Consider the following 21143-nt stretch of genomic DNA (forward strand, 5'->3'; position numbering starts at 1 on the left):
TGTGCTGGGTCTAGAACGTTACAAATGTAAGTAAAGTCAATTTCACTTTACTGCTCTTGGAAACAGTTTAACCAAGAGAAGGTATTTAAACCTTTGGAAATTCTAGAAAGACTTCCCTGTGTCTTGTCACTGCACTGAAGGTGCTGTGTGACACAATGTAAAAGATGCCTATGGAGTTTGTCAGACTCCATACTTCAAGAAATACAGAGTTCAAATCACATTAATACATGAGTGGGGCAAAAGGGTCTCACTCTCTGCAGGTTAAAAATTAGGTCTTAAAACCCAGCAAAGTTGCTTGGGGTCTCTAAGGTAGAGAGGAATTAGCACATTTCTCCATAACAATACATAGTGTTTAAGTGTTTTTTTGGACCATGTGTATTACAATTTCTTTGTGCCTATTCTACAGCTCTCTCCCTCATAAGATAAGCCTGGCTGCTCAGTCTACGCTACCCTGAACTCTGGTGCTACAGCCTTATACTAAGAGTGGAGTCTTGTACTGCCTCGGTTAAATGGTTTTACTAAGCCCCAAGTTGGACGTCAGAAAAAATGTTCCAACAGTGGCTGTTAACTTTTTCCACCATTTTTAGTGTTGGTCCTTTCTTGGTCCTTCAGCTGTCCTGGGTGGGGTAGGTCCTGGTTTGATTGTCTTTGGCGGTAATACTTTGTGAAGCCCGCCGAGGCTCCAGAGTGTCTGAAGTCAGGAAACGAGGGAGGAGTCCAGAATTTTAGTCCTGTGTCTTCTGGCATGCCTACCTGTAACCAGTTCCAACACGGGAGGCTGTCTGACCTAAAAGGACAACCACTCCCCAGATTTTGAATCTAGCATGTGTGCCGATTGGCTGGGTTCTTGGACAAATTGGACTGGATCTGGAAGCTGAAATCAAGTCGACAACTGGAGCTGAATCCGATGAGGAAGAATAGAAGACACCTGTAGGTGATTCCAGCTATTGGAGAGGCCTGCTGTGTAACCACAGTCATGCTGACCCGTTTCTCCATGAAACAGATGAGTCCCAAAGACTATGGGCCTCATTACACGGAATGCGGTAAGGGTTTACCGTTATCGGTTAGGGTACCAGTAAACCCTTACCGCCTTACTATGAGGTCCCTTTGCGGGACCCAACCTCAATGGCTAGTTTTTCCAGCCGTTAAGGAACGGGCCCGCAAAGGGATCATGGAGGCAATTAGGGTACCCTCATTTGCGGTACCGTAATTGCCGCCTTCCCCATTCCCATTTGAGCCCCATAAAGTGCCATGATGAATGGGGAATTCCCGCCCCCACACACCCTGGAATGTGGCGGTAATTCCGCCATTCACCATGGCGGACTTGGTACGGTACCGGAGGCAATCAAGGCGCTAATAGCGCCATGGTTACCGCCTACCGTGTAATGAGGCCCTATGACTCCGACCCTTGGACTAGTGAAACCAATCAGTCCTAAGAACACCTGCACTCAAGCCATCCCATGATGACCTGTGACCTTCCTGGGCTGCAAACCGTCAAAACCCTTGGACCTCAAGGCCAAGTGCTGTGCATCATCTTCCCATGAACAAATCTCACTGACACTTTGGACTCCTGCTGGACCTCCAGAAGCTAGATTCCACGCCTTGAAGTCCCCTCAGCAGAGTACTGGACCGAGGTAGATCAGCAAATCGATCCATCGACAACCGTTCATCTGGTACCTTAAAAGAGATGCCAAATCCTCAGAGCGGCGAGGAGCACCAAAGAATCCTCTGCAGGGAACTTTTCCTCAACTGCTGCTGCAATTTTCTCATCCAGTGTCCTTTTTCGTCAACACAACCAAGAATCCAGAGACCAGGTCCTGTGCTGCTGCATCATGAAGGCATCCGTCTGCAAGCTCTTTTTCAGTTCTGAGTTACTGTGTGGCCTGAGGTAATACTGACCTAAAGTCAGTCACTTCTGTGAGGGTAGGGTGGTGATTCATGTAGTTGAGTTTGCCCATACCGTTCGTCCCAGGACCAACGTTGGAACGCATCTAGTGAGCCTTCAACAAAGTCCATGAACACTTCTACCAAATCTAAAGTCTGTTTGTTACTTGTAAAACAAGAAATCCTCTCAAACTCTGACTTTTACAGTTTGTACCTATTCCTGATCTGCCTACAGCTGGCCCCTAGACCACCAGCCCCCCCCCCCACCTTCTGCCTCTGAGAACACTCATGCCCTAGATTAGAGAAGGACTGCTAAAGTATAAGGCCTCTGAAGCAAATGTAAGTGGTGCAAAGGACTTACTTGCTATGTATTGGTGATGTAACTGAATATTCCTGAAAAATAATATATGTTACGAGTGTTTCAAAGTTACTTGGCGGTAAAACTGCTTACTGCCATTCTAAAAGTGTGATGATGTGTTCTTACTAACCTTGAAGTGCATACTGCTATTCTAAATTAATTTTTAACTTTGGTTTACTTACCAGAAGTGTTATGTTGGTTTTTCTATTGTGTTTATGACTTCTAATAGTACTTACCTTTTAAATGAATTTTCTTTGCCTGTGTATATATAAAAGAAACCATTATTTTTACAATATATCAGCGTTTCTTTGGACCATATGAATGGTACAAGTTCTTTACACCTTCCTACAGCCCTCTCTCCATCGCAAGACAAGCCTGGCTGCTCTGTCATAGCTACTTCTACCTTGAGTAGTACAGCCTTCTACTAAGAGTTGGAGTTTCTGTACTGCGCATGTAGAGTCTTAGAATGTCCTTTGGGTGGATTTTAGAAAAAAACTGTACTAACACCATTATATCCACAAACCCTGCAAAAAGTAAAGGGGGTGATTCGATCAGCTAAAAAGTGGGATTTCCACCTAACTGGAAATTAACATGCAGAGGTTAGAACAGCGCTGAATTTCAAAAAATTGGTACTCAAAAAACATGAAATCCTATTAAAGCAGTTTCGGTCCATTACCATCAAATAGGTGATTAAGAGAAAAAAATAAAGAGCAGCACACAAAAATGAAGTTAGATACATAAATATAAAGACCATTCAAGCAGCCAAAATCGAAAGACAATATTACTAAGCAGTCAGTATTTTTCTTACCTCTGGAGTCTCAGCAGGACAGACCATTCCCCACAAAGTATTATGTAATTGGCGGGGTTTTGCCAGTTTACCATCTCGACCGATAGGAGAATTCAAGCGCCGCAAATGTGAAAGGGTGGATGCGAAGGTCAGTCGGTTAAGCACCTGCATGCACAAAATCAGAGTTTATTTTCTTACAAGTCTACTAGACATTGGTTTGTGGCACATGTTTTCAACTAGCACCATACATTTCACATCAATAAACATTTCTGATAGGGGTAACCTAGAACACGATTATTCGGGAGATATTCTCCCAAGACCTGTGGTCAGGTTTCTTTAGACATTTCTGCATTTCCCTTGATGCCAGGTATTCACTCACGTTTTAACAGGCTCCAAGTGGCATAAAGAGCAGCTTAAGTGCAACTCTTATAAAGGGAAGGGGGTGGCTAACCGGTCCAGTACACGTTTTTCACAACTGCCCAATGACAGAATGTCCACGCACTATAAGACATGCATGAATTACCCTACTCTTATTTCTGATGATTATATCTACTTAGAACAAAATGTTGTGCATAGGTTGCCATTTAGTGGCAGGTGCAGAGTATTGCATTTTGTTTTCGAACTTCAAAGAGGGACAGACTGGGAGTTTTTTTTTTTTAATCCCATATCTGTGACGTGTACTGTACCCATGATCCTTTACACGTCGAGGTCCATTTGATTATTTTGTTTCTGACAAGAGGTAGCATGAAATAAATGCAAGAGAACAGAAAGGTTTATGAAATCTATGGACTTTCATCTGCAAGTGGGGAGGAAGGGTGGGCACATATGAATCCAAGTAGATCCAAGCATTGTTCGATAAGACTTAGGGCAGTCCAACTGGTGTGGGACTACACAAGACTTATCTCCTTGGTATTAGACCCACATTTTAATATAGGCATGTCCTACACAAGTTGGTAGTGTGACTGAGCAGCCAGGCTGATCTTAAGTGTGAGCTGTAGAGCTGTGCAATGAAAGGAACAAGTTACTTACCTGTAACTGTTCTCCAGCCTTGGTCTGGCATGGATTCACATGCTCATGAATATTCCACGTCAGGCTGGGAATCCTTGGTAAAGAAAAAAATAAATAAATCAGTTTCATTTCTGAACTGTCTTTTTCCAAACTAATCACTGGTCTCTGGGTCACACTGACCCAGCCAATAACTGCCCTCTACCTAAGCCCCTCCTCTGGCAGCCATCTTCAGATTTGGTAGCACGTAGTGGCAGTAGGACCAAGAGAAGAGCTGCAGAGGAGTAGGCGGGAGGGTGCGCATGTGAATCCATGCCAGACCCATGCTGGAGAACAGTTCAAGGTAAGTAACTTGTTCCTTTCATTGCACAGCTCTAACATTTCACGTCATCTTCATTGCACTTGGGGTTTGTCGCTGACGCAAACAGATCGATCTGAGGATTCCCCATCGACGAACAGAATATCCCCTTGATCCTGCCGAAGCTCCTACTCATGGCAAGCGCGCAGCTCCCTGCTGTGGGAGTCGGCAATGGTGTTCTTCACTCCTGCCAGATGCAACGGGATGAGGAACATCCCCTGGGCAACGGCCCAGTGCCATAGGTCCTGCGCCTCTTTGGGGAGCACTGGGGATCTGGTGCCCCCCTGCTTCCGCATGTAGAACATTGTGGTGGTTTTGTCCGTGAAGACCCTTATCACCTTGCCCTTGAGGGACGGAAGGACTTAATGGCCCAAAACATTGGCCGTAGCTCCAGTACATTGATATGCAACTACCTCTCCTCCGGTAGCCACAGGCATCTTACGTGGAGACCTCAGGTGTGCGCGCCCCACCCCTCCAGGGAGGCGTCCGTCGTGACGTCTCCTGATGAGGTGGGGGTCTGGAAGTCCGCTAACAGAGGTGTGAGGACTCCCCACCACCTTATTGCTCAACGGAAATCGTTGTCAAGAGAGATCTTGTCCTCGAAGCTTCCTGATACCTGGATCCAACAGGCGTTGAGGAACTCTTGCAGTGGCCGCATCCGCAGCCTGCACAGCCGAATGAGATATCTGCATGGCAACATCATGCCGAGAAGGGACTTGATGGACCTCACCCTTGCGATCTTCAGGGTCAACAGCCATTGTACCTTGCCCAGGATGGCCGCTATCCTCTCCTCCGACTGAAACGCCAGGCAAGACACTGTGCTGAGTCGAGACCACAGAAAGGAACAAGTTACTTACCTGTAACTGTTCTCCAGCATGGGTCTGGCATGGATTCACATGCTCATGAATATTCCGTCGTCAGGCTGGGAATCCTCGGTAAAGAAGAAAATCAGTATCAGTTTCGTTTCTGATCTGTCTTTTGTAGTAGTAACCAATCACTGATCTCTGCGTCATACTGACCACAGCCAATGACTGCCATCTCCCTAAGCCCCGCCTCTGGCAGCCATCTTCAGATTTGGTAGCACGTGAAGTGGCAGTATGACCAAGTGAAGAGCCGCAGAGGGTTAGGCGGGAGGGTTCGCATGTGAATCCATGCCAGACCCATGCTGGAGAACAGTTACAGGTAAGTAACTTGTTCCTTCTCCAGCATGGGGTCTGGCATGGATTCACATGCTCATGAATATAAGAATACATAGCAGTACACACATGCACAACCACGGGAGGTGGCAAAGGCTCAACATTAAGCAATACAACAACTCAACATTAAGCATCTCTTACCTCCTCACCAGGCTCACCTTAAGCGAACAGGTTGCGCAGCACTGCTTGGCCAACCCTGGACTCCTCCCTGGAATCCCGATCGACGCAGTAGAATCTCGTGAAGGTGTGCGTCGACCTCCACGTAGCAGCCCTGCAGATGTCCAGCAGGGGCACACCAGATAGGAACGCCGTAGTAGCAGCGATTGCTCTGGTCGAATGGGCTCTTGGACGGCCTGGCAGCGGTCGGTTAGCCAACCGGTGGCAGTGCATGATGCAGCCGGAGAGCCATCTGGAAATAGAAGACTTCGAGAGAGCCTTCCCTTGATTCACAGGTCCAAAGTTCACAAACCGCTGTGATGTCCTCCGAAAACTCTTTGTGCGGTCCACGTAGAACTTCAGCGCTCTAGCCACATCCAGCGAGTGCAAAGTCCTCTCGGCCGGCGACGAAGGAGACGGGAAGAAAACAGGTAACACCAGGGGCTCGTTAAGATGGAAGTCCGACGGCACCTTGGGCATAAAGGAGGGGTGCGTCCTAAGCACCACCCTCGAGGCATGGAAAGTCAAGTTCGGTGCTTTGCAGGATAGGGCCTGGATCTCTCCCACTCGTCGTGCGGAGGTAATGGCCACCAGGAATGCAGTCTTCCACGACACAAACTTCATCAGTGCGGAGTGCATCGGCTCGAATGGGGGCCCCATGAGCCTAGTCAGCACCACGTTAAGTTCCCACGCCGGGGCCGGGGCCTTCACCGGCGGGAACGACCGGAACAGTCCTTTCATAAACTTTCACCAGTCGATGGGACCACAGGGACGTCCGTCCTGTGGTTCTGGTATATCTGGAGATCGCCGCCAGATGAATCTTAATGGAGTCATGGTCTAGCCCAGCCTTTGCCAGCGATAGCAGGTACGGCAGCACCTGAGGGGCCGTAATCCATAGGGGGTTGATCTTCTGTGCTCGGCACCAGATAGAGAACCTCTTCCACTTGTGACCGTAGCATTTGAGAGTCGAGGACGCCCTGGCCTTTGCAAGAACCTCTCTGCAGTCGGCCGGTATATCGTACCCTACAAACTCTAGCGCTGCAGGAGCCAAGCCTGCAGGTTCAGCGACGCCGGGTCGTGGTGGAAGATGGCTCCTCCTTCTCTGGAGAGAAGGTCCGCGTCCGCCGACAGCTTGATGGATGGGGACGTTGACAAGTCCAGAAGGTCCGGGAACCAGATCTGCCTCGGCCACGCCGGTGCGACGAGGATCATCCTGCACCGGGACCTCTTGAGCTGGTTGATGAGTCGAAGCAGCAACGGCAACGGAGGGAATGCATACAGGTATAGGCCGTCCCAGGGGAATGAGAACGCGTCCCCCATGCTTCTCGGCTGGGGAAACCTGCTGGCGAACCTCTGGCACTTCGAGTTCGTCGCTGTTGTGAACAGGTCGATTTGGGGTTTGCCCCATCGTTGCAAGAGTTGATCCACCTGATCCTGGCGCAGCTCCCACTCGTGACACGCGCGCAGCTCCCTGCTGAGCGAGTCGGCAATGGTGTTTCTTTCTCCTGCCAGGTGGAAGAAAACCAGGAACATCCCCTGGGCGACCGCCCAGCGCCACAGATCCTGCGCCTCCTTGGATAGGGCTGGGGATCTGGTACCTCCCTGATTCCGTATGTAAAACATTGCTTTGGTGTTGTCCGTGAAGATCCGCACCACCTTGCCGTTGAGCGACGGGAGGAACGATTTGAGAGCCCAGAACACGGCTCGGAGTTCCAGGATGTTGATGTGCAGGAGCTTCTCCTCCGGGAGCCAGAGGCCTCTTGCGTGGAGATCTCTGGTGTGGGCGCCCCAACGTTCCAGGGAAGCGTCCGTCATCACCGTCTCCTGGTACGCCGGCGTCTGAAAGTCATTGCCCGCCGTGAGGTGCGCTTGAACGCCCCACCACTGAATCACCCGCCGGAACACCTCGTTGAGGGAGACCCTGTCTTCGAAGGTGCCCGTCGCCTGCATCTAACGGGCGTCGAGAAATTCTTGAAGAGGGCGCATCCGTAGTCTGCATAGGTGCACCAGGTAGATGCAAGAGGACATCATCCCCAGGAGGGACTTGATGGACCTCACCCTGGCCACGTCCGTGGCTAGCAGGCGCTGCACTTTGCCCAGAATGGTCTTCGTCCGTTCTTCCGATGGTGCCGCCAGGCGCCTCACTGTATCGAGCTTCGCTCCCAGAAACAGGGCCACCTGCGACGGCACCAGGTGGGCCTTTGGGTAATTTATGGCGAATCCCAGGTCTGTGAGTAGCTGGACGGTCCTCGCAGTGGGTTCGACGGCGAGTTCCCTCGTCCTTGAGCAGATGAGCCAGTCGTCCAGGTAGGGGTAGACGCGAATCCCCCTGCAGGCGCAGCCGCGCCGCCACAGGTGCTAGGCACTTGGTAAAGACCCTGGGGGCCGACTTCAATCCGAACGGCAGAGCTCTGAATTGGTAGTGGCATCCCTGGACGATGAACCTGAGGAACTTTCAGTGACTTCTGAGGATGGGAACGTGGAAGTATGCGTCCTCCAGGTCCAGCGACGATAGAAAGTCGCCTTCCTCCAGCTGTCCCAGCACGTGCTGGAGGGTGACCATCCTGAACTTTTGTGACCTGATGTATTTGTTCAAAGGACGAAGGTCCAGGATGGGGCGCCAGCCGCCCGTCTTCTTCCTGACGAGGAAGTACCTTGAGTCACCCCGGAGCCTCTTCGGGACGGGCTCGATGGCGCCTTTCCTGAGCATCGCCCGTACTTCCAACAGCAGTTGCGGGACGTGATTTTCCTTCCTGGCCACAGGTGGAATGTGAGGGCACTTCTTCAGGAATTCGGTAGAGTGTCCTCTTGCCAGGGTATCCAGCACCCAACGATCGGTGGAGATGGACTTCCACACGCCGACGAACTTAGTCAGCCGGCCTCCCACCGGGGTGCTTCGGTGGGGGCCCGAGGTCACGGCCTGTTCAGTCCTGCTTGGAGGTGGTGGCCTTGCCGCCCTGGCCACCTTGCCGACGGGGGCGAGGCACTCCCTGCTTGCCGCGACCCCTGTAGGCCTCCTGAGACCAGGAGCATGCCGCCTGGCGGTAGGACGAGCCACCGCTGGATCCCTTCGAGGGCCCCCTGTCTGCCTCCGGAGCTCCGAAAGGGCCGTCGTTGCTGAAGGGCTCCTAGGGCACGGGCCGTCTCCGTGTCGGTCTTTATGGCTTGGAGGGATTCGTCCACCGCCTTCCCGAACAAGTTGCTGCCGTCGAACGGCATGTCCAACACCCTGGTCTGGACGTCCTGACGGAAGTCGGTCACCCGGAGCCAACCCCGTCGTCGTAGGCAAAATCCGTTGCCCAGCTGGCGGAACCCGGTATCGGCAATATCTGTTGCCACCGTTATGGCGTGGTCCGATGCCACCTCGCCTTCTTGAAGTTTTTCCAGGGCCTCGGACCTCTTGTCGTCCGGTAGGAAGTCCAATATGGGGGCCAGCTTAAACCAGAGCTCCCTGTCGTGACGGGCCACGATCGCCAGGGCGTTGGCCGCTTTGATCGTCGCCGCCTACGAAATGACCCGTCGCCCCATGGCGTCCAACTTCTTTCCCTCGCCGTCCGGAGGGGAATTCGACGTTGAGGCTCCTGACCCCGCCGCTTTCTTCTTCACCGCCGCCGAGAAGACCGAGTCTGGCGTTGGCTGGGCCCTGAGGCCCAGGGGAGTGGTCTCGGGGACCCGGTACTTCTTCTCGTACCGGTCCCGTTTGGCTGGTGCCGTGGAGGGGTTCTTGAGTAGCGACAGGCCCTCCTCCCAGATGTCATCGATTAGAGGCACCGCGATGACAGTCTTCCTCTTGGCCTCCCGGTGCTGATAGAGGAAACCTTCCTTTTTCTGCTCCTCCGGGCAGAGCTGGAACATTTCGGACGCCCTGGCGATCATGGCGTGGAATGAGCCAATCTCGTCGGGCGGAGATGCCCGGGAGACCCGTTCCGTCGTCGCCCTCAGAACCCGTCGTCGAGCCTACCGCACCGTCATCTCCCGACTCGTGGGAGTATGAGGAGGGAACTGCAGGCCTTACGGGGGCGAGCGGAGGAGAGGGTTGGGTCCTCTGTCGTTTGTTCTGAGGACTTCCCGACGGACCAGGTTGCGGGTCCTCCAGCCTGGGCGTGGTAATCTCGTCCTTATCTCAGAGCATAAGGACTGGATCGTAAACAAAATGTCCGCCAAGCTATCCTGAGGCCTAGGTTCCGGCCGCGCTGGAAGGGAAGGCTGCTCTTCCTCGCCATCGTCGTCTTCCTCGGTTATCTCCAGAGGATCTTCCTTGCGGGACCAAACCTTCTCGAATTGTACTTTGAGATTCCTCGCGACCTCAGTCGGTTCCCCCTCCGAGGCTGACTCCGAGCTCGAGGAGGCTACCGTGCCCCCCCCCCCCCTTGTTCCATCATGGGGGCCATGACGATGGGCTGAAAAGAGGATTCCCTCCTTGGCGGCAGGGAAAGTCTAGTCCCGGAGGCAGTCTCTGCTGGCGGGGTCTCTGCCGGCTTGGCCAGAGTCGCCGCAATCGCCTTGATAGAGGCCTTGGCCTGCTGGGTAGGGGCCTTCACCACCTTAGGTGCGTCCTGGGCCTTCTCATTAGGGGGAGGGGCGACGCCTCGCTCCCCCTCTCCCGAGATCGGACGGGGCTTCTCCAGAAGCTTATCCGGGGTCTCGGACTTCCTCTTCCACGAACCGCTGGCTCGTGGTTGACGGTGCCGGGGAAGGTGCGCCCTGCCTGGCGACCGAAGAGCCCGACCTTTCGGTGCTCCCGGAGCCAGCGGACTCACGGCGCTTGGCCTGGTGTTGGGCCCCCGTCGCCGGGGTGCCCGCACAGGACTTAGAAGCCAGCTCGTACCCTTTCTTCTTCTCACCTGTTGAGCCCTTCTCCAACCAGCTGGCGAGACGAGATAGACGGTCCCTCGTGGTCCGCTCCGAGAAGTTCTTGCAGAACTGGCAGTCCTTCTCTACATGAGTCTTGTCCCCATGAAGACCGAGGCATCGCGAATGTTCGTCCTCCTTAAACACATTCTGCAGCCCGCATCCAGGGCAGCTGCGAAACAGCTTGGGTCCGGGTGACGAACTCGCGTCCTGGGCCATCTCGAAGTAGGCCGCGAATCTTCTGGAATCCTCGAAGAGGTTGATTCGACGAAATCTTCACCCTTGAGGGGCGTAGGAAAATCCCGCAACGGGTACCCGTTAACGGGAGTAGAAACGGTGGAGCTTGAGGCTCGATTAACCGAAATGTGAAAATTCACCTGAAAAAGCGCAAAACACACAGTAAAAGCTCGAGAGCTAAGCACAAGGACTCCCAACACTTGAACGTGCGGTAAAAATCTGAAGATGGCTGCCAGAGGCGGGGTTTAGGGAGATGGCAGTCATTGGCTGTGGTCAGTATGACGCAGAGATCAGTGATTGGTTACTACTACGAAAGACAGATCAGAAACGAAACTGATACTAATTTTTTCTTTACCGAGGATTCCCAGCCTGACGACGGGGAATATTCATGAGCATGTGAATCCATGCCAGACCCCATGCTGGAAAACAGTGCATCTTGCGATGGCACCAAGAAAGACTTTGCATAGCACAGAGAACCCCCTTTCTGTTAGCAGCTGGACGCGACGGCAGCCTCCCTCGATTTCACTCGGATGATCCAGTCGTCCAGTTAGGGGTACACATGGATCCTTCGTAGACGTAGCTGCGCCGCCACTGGCGCCAGGCACTTGGTGAAAATCCTTGGCGCCAACTTCAATACGAAGGGAAGGGCCTTGAACTGATAATGTTGCCCTTGAAAACCCACGAAGCACAAACTTGCGGTGCCCCTTATGAATGGGGATGTGGAAGTAGCCATCCTCAAGTCCTGCGACGATAGGAAAGCCCCTTCTTCATGCTGTCCCAGCACAAGCTGAAGGGTGACCATCCAAATCTTTTGGGATCTGATGTACTTGTTCATACGGCAGAGGTCCAGAATGGGTCTTCAACTGCCATTCTTCTTGACGAGGAACTACCGAGAGTACACTCCGGAGCCCCGGAGCCTCTTTGGAACAAGCTCTATGGCGCCCTTCCTCAGCATGGCCCGCACCTTCAGCAGAAGCTGAGGGACATAGTTTTCCTGTCTGGCCACTGGTGGTATGCGAGGACACTTGCATTGGAATTCCAGGGTTTGTCCATGGGCCAGAGCGTCCAGCACCCAACGGTGAGTGAGGCTGGACTTCCACACGCTGACGAAGTTCGCAAGCCGGCGATGCACGGGTTGGGCGCGACGTCATGGCCGGTTCAATCTTGCTTCGCCGCGGTGGCGGCACCTTTGGGACCTTGGCGACAACAGTGACCTCCTCCGGACATGCTGCGGCCCCTGTAGGCATCCTGGGCTGAATAGCGGGATGGTTGATGGTAAGACGATTAGCTTCCGCCGAAGCCCTTGAGATTTCCTTCGGAGGTCCGAAAGGACGGCCATTGCTGTTGCAGTGTGCCCAAGGCACGAGCCGACTCCGTATCCGCCATGATGGCCTGAAGGGACTCGTCCACGGTCTTTCCAAACAAGTTATCCCTGTCGAAGGGCATGTCCAATACCCTCGACTGCACTTCCAGGCAAAAGTTGGTGGCCTTCAACCATCCCCGCCGACGAAGCAAATGCTGTTGCCCATTTGGCGGAACCCTGTGTCGGTAATGTCCGTGGCCACTGTGATAGCATGGCCCGATGGCACCTCGCCCTCCTGCAGGATCTCCAATGCTTCCGCCCTCTTGTCATCGTGAGGGAAGTCCAGGATGGGAGCGATCTTGAACCAGAGCTCCCTGTCGTAGCGTGCCACGATGGTGAAGGCATTGTCCGCCTTGATAGTGACTTCCAACTTCTTCCCCTTGCTGTCCAGGGGGGAGGACGCTGATGCAGCAGAGCCAGAGGACTTCTGCCTCGCCGCCGCCGAGACTGCTGAATCCGGGGAAGGCTGGGACATCAAACACGTACCGGTCCCTTTTCGCCGAGGACGGGTTCTTCATGACGGACAGTCCCTCTGCCCAAATATCATCAGAGGAATCGACAGCACGGTCTTCCTCTTTGCCTAGCGGCGCTGGTACAGGAAACCCTCCTTTTCCTCTGGGGTCAGCTGAAACAGGTCCAAGGCCTTAGAGATCATGGCATGGAACGAGCCAATCTCGTCGGGCGGTGAGGCTCTGAGAGGCGGAGACGGGAGGTCTCCTAACCCGCCATAGTCGTCGTCCGTGCCCGTTCCAGTCATCGCTGTGTCCAGGTCTGTATCCTCCCTCAGCAGAAGAGAGGAGGTGGGGTGTGGGGGGGGGGGGGGGGGGGTGTTAGGGGGCAGCGACGGGTAAAAAGGCGGTTGAGGGTGAAGTCTCCTCTTCTTGGTAGGGTGCGCACCCGATGGCCCTGGTGCCTCGGGATCTACAGGCACCGCGGGATCCCCCGTTGGCGGGAGGGGCACCTCGTCCCGGGAAGATGTCCACCGAAATGTCCGCTGGGGGTCGAGGTGGTTGCTAAGGTGGCGGAAGTGGGAGCGACCGAGGCAGCGGTGTAGGGTTCTCCAACTCCACGGCCTGCTCCTCGTCTGTCCAGTCACCACGCTTGACATCTCCCTAGTCGGGATCCCGCCCGTAGGCCTTGGCCTCGACGAATTCCTTCTCCAAGATGGTCAGGAGAGTAGAAAGCGCCTCAGAGGAGATGCCCATGCCCTGCAGGACTACCGTCTCCCCCCCTCTTCTCGACCAGGGGAGAGGGTTTCGGAGAGATGATGGGCATCACCTGCTCCAGTGTCTTCTCTATGGGCTGAAACAACTATCCCCTCCTGGCAGGCAGGGAAACTCTTGCCTTGGGGACCGTACTCTGCGTACCCACGTCAGCTGCCTTCGCCAGGGACGCCACAACACCTTTGATGGAAGGTTTCGCCAGGTGAATCTGGCCCTGCATGACCTTGGTCGAGCTAGGGGCCTTCACCTAGGGGTGAGGTCAGCACCCCGCTCCCCTTTGTCCTTCTCAGACTAGTCCATCCGGGGCTTCTCCAGAAGCTTACCCAGGTGGTCAGACTTACTCTTCTTCGCCGAACCGGAGCGCTGGCTCGTGGTCAAAGGTGCCAGAGACGCTGTGCCTGCTGGGGAGCCCGTGGCAACAGCGCTCCCGGTGCCCGCGGACTCATGGTGCTTGGCCTTATGTTGTGCCCCCGTCGCTGGGTACTGAGTCAGTCATGATGTCAGTGCTTGATGATTTGGCACTTATGCAAAATCGCAGAAAGGTCAGTGTCCTTATCCTCCTTGACCTCCCTACAGCCTTCAACACGATTGACCACTTGACTGTTGGGGAGGATTTTCATTTTAGTGCTCAATTCCACCCACCTTGGAGACCTCCGGTTCTTTTGCTGGACTTTGACTTTTTATATCATCTGTTCTTTGTTTTTGGAGTCTGACAAACTCCATAGGCATCTACTTTTTGGATGGTGACACGCAGCACCTTAAGTGCAGTGTCACAGAAGTCCTTTGGATTTCTCCTAAGGTTTAAATACCTTTACTATTCTTGGGAACAGTTCACCCAAGTAAAGGGACATGTGGAGTGCTGGAGGGTTACTTAGTAGCCCCGTTCCTAGTTCCTCATAACACGGTTTAGGTTACCCCCTCACTACTTTCAATGGCTGGGAGCCGTGGTTTAATTTTCCTACCATTGTGCGTTTTTACCGGGGGCTGAATCCTCAGCTGCGCCTTATGCATCATTGGTATGATCTCAAAGCACTGGTAGGTTGAACGCACTTGGGAACCGCAGTTCAAGTCAGTAGAGAGCGCTGTATGGTGCGTGGGCGCACTGGATGTGAGCAGCTGGTGTGGTTGTTGCGTGATAGCCGCTTCTTAGCAGTAGGTGTGGTGCTGAGGAAATCAGTTGGATGTGTTCAGTCTGGAGGGTGGACACCCAGACTGAGTTATGGCTGCGTTAGACCTGAGGAGAAATCTAAGCTAACCGGTTTGTGCGCAACTAGCTGTGTTTATTAGGATGATGAGGTGTTTCGTGGGGTCATGTTAGTATGAGAACAGCTAGGCCGAATGTGTCATAGCATAGCTGTGTTCTAGTTGAATGATGGTGGATAGGAGAGGAGAGAGTAAGCGTAGTAGTGCAATATGGTGGTTAACAGTAAAGGGCCTTCGACCAAGCACAAGAGCAGGACGGGGGGCGTACATAGCGGCATACGTATATAAAGCGACAGGATGGAAACGGTAAGCCTGTGATACAGATGACATGGGGTTACAGGTACATAGCATAAATAGGAGCTACAGAGATATACCCAATCCATCCACTAAACTTTAGCACAGTGACCCTATTAGGCACACTTTCTAAATGCAACTATACCACAGAGATGGTATTAGGCACGCTTTCTAGATTCAACTTTACCACAGTGATTCTATGAGGGCACCCTATCAGGACTGAACTTTAACACAGTTACCCTTACCAGGGACACTATCCAAATTCAACTATACCACAGTGACTATAATAGGCACACTCAATGTTGATAGGAGAACTTTCTAAATTCAATCTTTACCACAGTGACGCTACTAGGGACACTGATCCAAATTCAGCTTTAACTTAGTGACATTATTAGGCACACTTTCAAACTTGAACTTTGACACAGTGATGCTAGTTAAGCATATCTTCTAAATTCAGTTGTAACAGTGCCTATATAATGAGACTTTCTAAAATTAAACTTTACCACAGTGACTCTGTCAGGGCACACTTTCTAAGTTCATGATTGAACTTTAGCACAGTACGCTACCAGGGACATTATCCAAATTCAACTATACCACAGTGACTATAATAATAATAGGCACACTCAATGTTTGGTAGGAGTAATTTCTGATTTCAAACTTTACCACAGTTGAGGCTATTATGTTGGTAGGAGCACTTTCTAATTTCAAACTTTACCACAGTGACTCTAGGAGGGAACACTTTCAAATTGTACTTTAACACAATGACTATATTAAGGGACACTTTCTAGGTTCAACTTTAGCATAGTGAGGCTACTAGGGACACTCATTTATTTTTACATACATAGTGTTTGTGCTTCTTTGGACAATTGGCGTTACAATTTCATTTGTACTGATCCTACAGCCCTCTAGCCCTCCTAAAATAAGCCTGGCTGCTCCGTCTACGCTACCATGTACTCAGGTGATATAGCTTTATACTAAAAGTGGAGTCTTGTACTGCCTCAGTTGAATGGTTTTACTAAGCCCTTAGATGGACTTCAGAAAGACTTTCCTAACAATTTGGTTAGGAGAAGAGGGTCCAGCTGGCTTCTGTCTGGTTGTAGCAATGCAGATCCTGTGTTCCTGGGCCTCAGTCGTGGGGACAAGACTGACGACGTCTGGAGACTTCTGCAGCAGCAATTCAAAAGCTATTTGCGGTTTCAGCGCTTTGTAAATAGTATCACAGTGGATTTTGGACACCGGTTGGGCTTCCTTCACTCTGGTGAGTGGGACGAGAGCTCTGGTTGTCCTGCTTCTGGACGGTCCTGGGGAGCCTCCTGGAGCTTCTGGTCGGTTTAGAGAGGTTGCACTCTACGGATTTCTCGACCCCTGGCATTCAGTTCCTGCAGCAGCAAAGTAGTACAGCCAGTTGGAGAAGGTGTTCCACTCGAGTTTCAGGGTTAGTTGGTCCCACTAACCTAAGGGAAGATCTCGTCCCTTCCGGAGCTTCTCTCGCCGATCAGAAAAAGGGAGTTTCAGCACAGCAGCAGGGATTCACGGGCAATCCCTGAGACTAGGAGATTGCAGCAAGCTTTGTTAACGTTTCTTCGTTGGGTTGTTCTTCCCAATGGTCGACTGACTAGTGCCGAAACCCTGAAAGGAAAGCCAGCCTATCAGGACTGGTTGCATTCATGCATGTTAGGGAGAATTCGCAGAAATGTGCCAATTCCCTCCATCTTAGAGAACCCCAGCAACTTTGCTGGATTTTGAGGATAGGGTGCTGGAGGGGTTACCTAGTATCCCCTTTGTCTAGCTTCTTATGTAACATTTTTTATTTTACCCTTTTCTCACTGAATGGCTGGTGGCAGTGGTTCCGTTTTAACTATCGTGGTGTGCATTTACTGCGGGCTGCGTTCGCAGATTCAGTAAAGCACCCAAGGGTGCCATTTTTGTCCAACTGGCCCCTATCTTCTTTTTTCGCCATTTCTTTGTGGAAAGGTCCTTCTTGAGATTTACTCTGCGCGCCAAACCAGTTTTGGTCCCATTGTTCACTTTGCCTTTTGCGGGATTCACAAGTGAAGCCTGCCTCTGGCTCCAGGGTGTCTGGGGTAGGCAGCAGGTGAGGGAGGTGCCCGAAACACCCTGTGCTTAGTCTCCTACGAGACCCAAATGTACTCTCTGGTGATTGGCTGACTGTTCGGCATGGACAGCCACTCTGCTGGGTGAGTGATAGCTAGGCTGGAATTAATGGGAGGGAACTGAATAATAGGCAAGTCTTTTGGCTTGGAAGGCAGAGTCGACCACTGGACTTCGAAGAGACATGCTGCAATTCCTGGACCGTTGGTTTGCCCGGTGTAGCCCTGCTGCAGTGACAAAACGGCAAGTTAGCATCGACAGAAGCCCCTGCAAGGACGATGTCTCCCCTTGAGTTGGTGGGACCAATCAACTCCAAAGTAAGCCACCTGGACATTTGCAGCTGGAAACCATATAGCCAGGAAGAGGAACAACAGATTGTGTGCGCTGCTTTTAAGCTAGCCAAGAGCTCCAGGAAGATCCTCAGGACTCCCAGGAAGCAGGACTGACCGAGCCAGAGCCCCCTCAGAGTGCGTGACCCCAGAAGCAAGGAAAGTCTATCTCGACAGCAAGGAACCACGGTGGTGCTATTTGCGGTAGACGCGAGGAGCTGAAAGACTGAACAGCCACTGAAAGTGAAGTTTGCTGGTTGCGAGTTGTTAGGCAAAGTTTGAATGCAGTACCTTCTGGGAACACTACAAGCAACTACGACTACAGGTATAAGCAAACCAACATTTGGTATAAGTCTGTACTATACAGTTTTGGTAGCGTGTTGAGCCGCCAGGTTTATCTGTCCCCATAGGCCATCCCCACCCCCTCTGGTCCCCCTGTGCCATTCCCTTGTGCCCTCAACCAGTCTTGTACACGTGTTGCCCGTTTTGCTTGATTCTACCCTGCTCCTCCCCTCCAGCCTACTTCTGCAGTAGTCTGTCCTGATGCATTCTGGTTTCACCATCACGGTCTTGTGGCCAATGCTGGATTTGACTTTTATGTACTTCATTGATTCACAGTGCTCATCTTTTCTCAACTCTCATGCTTGACTTATTTAGCATCTTCTACTCACGGTGGCCCAGAATCATCCTGTTCCAATCTTCATCTTGTATCCTGGCTTGCAACTATGTGTTACTACTGACTTCTGCAATTGTATTTACTCTCCCCTCTTGCTTCCCCCACTCTTTTAGACTGTTTAATCTTTTCTCTGCTCCTCTCTACCCCCTCCCCCCTCCCCCCCATCTCCTCCCCTCCTCCCTTACTTTCTTCTGTGCACTTATTCTATCAGAATTGTCCCTGGACCAAGTATGATAGTAACCTCTTCTGTCTCCATACTCAATTATAAAACACTCGTTAGAAGGAGGCAATCATATAAAGACACAAATATACTTCAATACTGTACACTCAAGTTTCTGAATCAGATAAGACCCTTTTCGGATGGCCTACAGACACAACCTATAACCACAGATAAGTTTAGTAGCAAAAGGTACTGGGGACATGAATATCTTACTGTTGGCATTCAGACTACTTTTTCAAGAGGAATAAAAAGGCAAAGGTTACAATTATTCTCAACAGTGTAGATATTTTGAGTTCACCAGAAGAGTCAATTCAATAGGCTAGGCGAAAGTCAATGGGCTAAAGTCTTCGATAGGATAAAGCGGTTCAGGTGGTTAAACTGAAAAGTCTCTGCACAAGTTCTTGGAAGTAGTTTGTAAAAAGAAGAATCAGATGTTGGTTCACAAGCTAATTAGGCCTGTGAGTTGCAAAAGTTCCAAGCACTTTTCGCCGTGAGAGGCAAGTACTCAGTCTGGTTTTACAGTACCTTACAATGAAGAAAAAGAGGCAGCTGATGACTTCTATTCCTGGCAGTTCCTGCAGATCTCGCTGTTCCTGGGCCTCAGGAGGGAGGACGTCGGGGGGACTCCTGCACTGCACTTTAACAGTCAAAAGCTTGCAACTGCAAACTTTAATTTCAGTGGCTGAACGTAAGGGGCACAATCTGGTGTCCCTCTCCCTGGTTGTACGGTTTCCTGCAGCACTTAGAGGAAAATGCAACCAGTTCCGAGATAGTTGTCCAGGTGGCTTACTGTTGAGTTGATTGGTCGCACCAACTCAAAACTGAGAAGTCATCCTTGCAGGGGCTTCTCTGTCGAGATGAACGTGGCAATTCAAACCTCCAGCAAGGCTTCACCGGGCAAATCATTGGTCCAGGAGTTGCAGCAGCTGTACTCTTCAAGCTCGTCTTCGGTTCTTTCGTTCCAGTGGTCGACTCTGCCTTCCAAGCCAAGAGACTGGCCTTTTATTCAGTTCTCCCATTCATTCCAGCCTAGCTGTCAATCACCCAGCAGGGTGGCTGTCCTTGCCGGACAGTCAGCCAGCCTATTACCAGAGAGTGCATTTGGGTCTCCTAGGAGACCAAGCACAGGGAGTTTCAGGCACCTCCAGAACTTCCTGCCCACCCCAGACACTTGGGCGCCAGAAGCGGGCTTCACTTCCGAAGCCCGCCAAAGGCGAATGAACAAAGACCAAACTAGGTTTGGCGTGCAGAGACAAATTATAGAAGGACCTTTCCGAAAAGAAATGGCGAAAAAAGAAGACTGGTACCTGTTTAAACAAAGGGGGCTCAGACGCCATCTTGAAAAACATGGCTCCTGCGATTTAACGTTACCGGAGCTACGAATAGTTCGCGGTCGGGAAAAATCATGGTAGTTTCACTGTAAAACCACTGCCACCAGCCATTCTGAGAGGAAAGGGTAGCATTAGACTGCTACATGAGTATCTAGACATAGGGGATACTAAGTAGCCCCTCCAGCATTCTATTTTAAGATAGGGTGTGCTGGTCTAGCAATTTAAGTCAATTTCACTTTCCTTACTCTGGGAAACAGTTTATCCAGAGAAGGTATTTAAACCTTGGAAAAGCCTGAAAGGCTTCCCCTGTGCCACTGCACTGAGGGTGCTGTGTGACAAATGAAAAGCGGATGCCTATGGAGTTGTTTAGACTCCATAACCAAAAGAAAACACATCAAAATGCATGAGAGAGTGGGAAAAAGGCTCACTCTATCCAGGTAAATAAATCAAGTCCTCAAAATCCAGCAAAGTTGCTGGGGGTCTCTAAGGTGAAGGGAATTAGCACATTTTTGACAATTCTCCCCAACACGAGTTTTGACCATCCCAGGGCATTGCAGGAGTCCCCAGACTGCCTCCGTCTTGTCCCCACAACTGAGGCCCAGAAACAGTGCAACCTGCAGAGCTGCACAGGAACAGGAGTCATCTGCTGCATCTTTTCTTCATTTTAAAAGTTACTGTACAACGTCTTAGAGAACTTACCTCTTGCTGTAGAGCTGCTTGCATCTTCTATCACTCACAAGTCTAATCAGCTTGTGGCCCTACATTTGATTCTTCTTCAAAGACTTCTGAAACAGTGTGCCAAGACTTTTCCATCATCAGAGGTGCTTTGTCCTACATAAGACTTTTCACACATTGACTTTGGCTTAGCCTTTTGTACTGAATGACTTTCTGGAGGGATCCAAACTTATTTGCCTGTTTAAGAATATTTGTGGTCTCTTGTATGTTCTAGATAATCTTTTCCTTTGACTTATTACTATATGATCCTAAATGCAACAGTGATATACTAATGTCCCCAGCTCCCTAGCAATTGAAGTCACCTGAGGGTGTAGGTAGTGTGTGGGCCATCCGAAAAGGGCATCTACTGATTTAGCGATATTAAGAGTGTGTATTTGGAAGAGTTTATTTGAACACTTCTAACTGTAAATCTCTGCCTTAACACCACTACAGCTCACATTGACCTCCCTTGAGATAAGTCTGGCTGCTCAACACAACCACAACTGTATAGTACAAGCTTATACCAAAGGTTGTGTTTCCTATACCTGTAGTCAGAGTAGTTTGTAGTGTTCCTAGAGGGTACTGCATACAAACCTTGCCTAACACTCCTAGAGACAAAAAACAGGGGAGTTTCGGGAACCTCCCTCACATACTTCCTTTCCAGACACACTGGAGCCAGATGCGGAGTTCAGGGCTGAAGCCAGCCAGAGGCAAAACTAACAAAGGGCTCAACTCAGTCTCGACGCACAGAGTAAAACCCAAGAAAGACCTCCCAAACAGAAAATGGCAAAAAAAGGCCAGGCACAATGGTGACCCATGGGTGCTATACTGCAGCCGAGGATTGAG

The 21143-nt window shown here is 51.2% G+C and overlaps 1 protein-coding gene across 2 annotated transcripts in view; it reads right to left on the reverse strand.

Moving 5' to 3' along the window:
• Positions 1–21143, reverse strand: part of POLR2B (RNA polymerase II subunit B) — a 616839-nt gene that overhangs the window by 407106 nt on the left and 188590 nt on the right. For both annotated transcript variants that reach the window (XM_069626112.1, XM_069626111.1), the window contains one exon: positions 3051–3194. In XM_069626112.1, coding sequence (XP_069482213.1) covers positions 3051–3194 — 144 coding nt within the window. The remainder of the gene's footprint in view (positions 1–3050; positions 3195–21143) is intronic.

Source organism: Ambystoma mexicanum, chromosome 6p (genome assembly GCF_040938575.1).
Source record: "Ambystoma mexicanum isolate Mex_15411 chromosome 6p, UKY_AmexF1_1, whole genome shotgun sequence".
In the NCBI taxonomy this organism is placed as follows: domain Eukaryota; kingdom Metazoa; phylum Chordata; class Amphibia; order Caudata; family Ambystomatidae; genus Ambystoma; species Ambystoma mexicanum.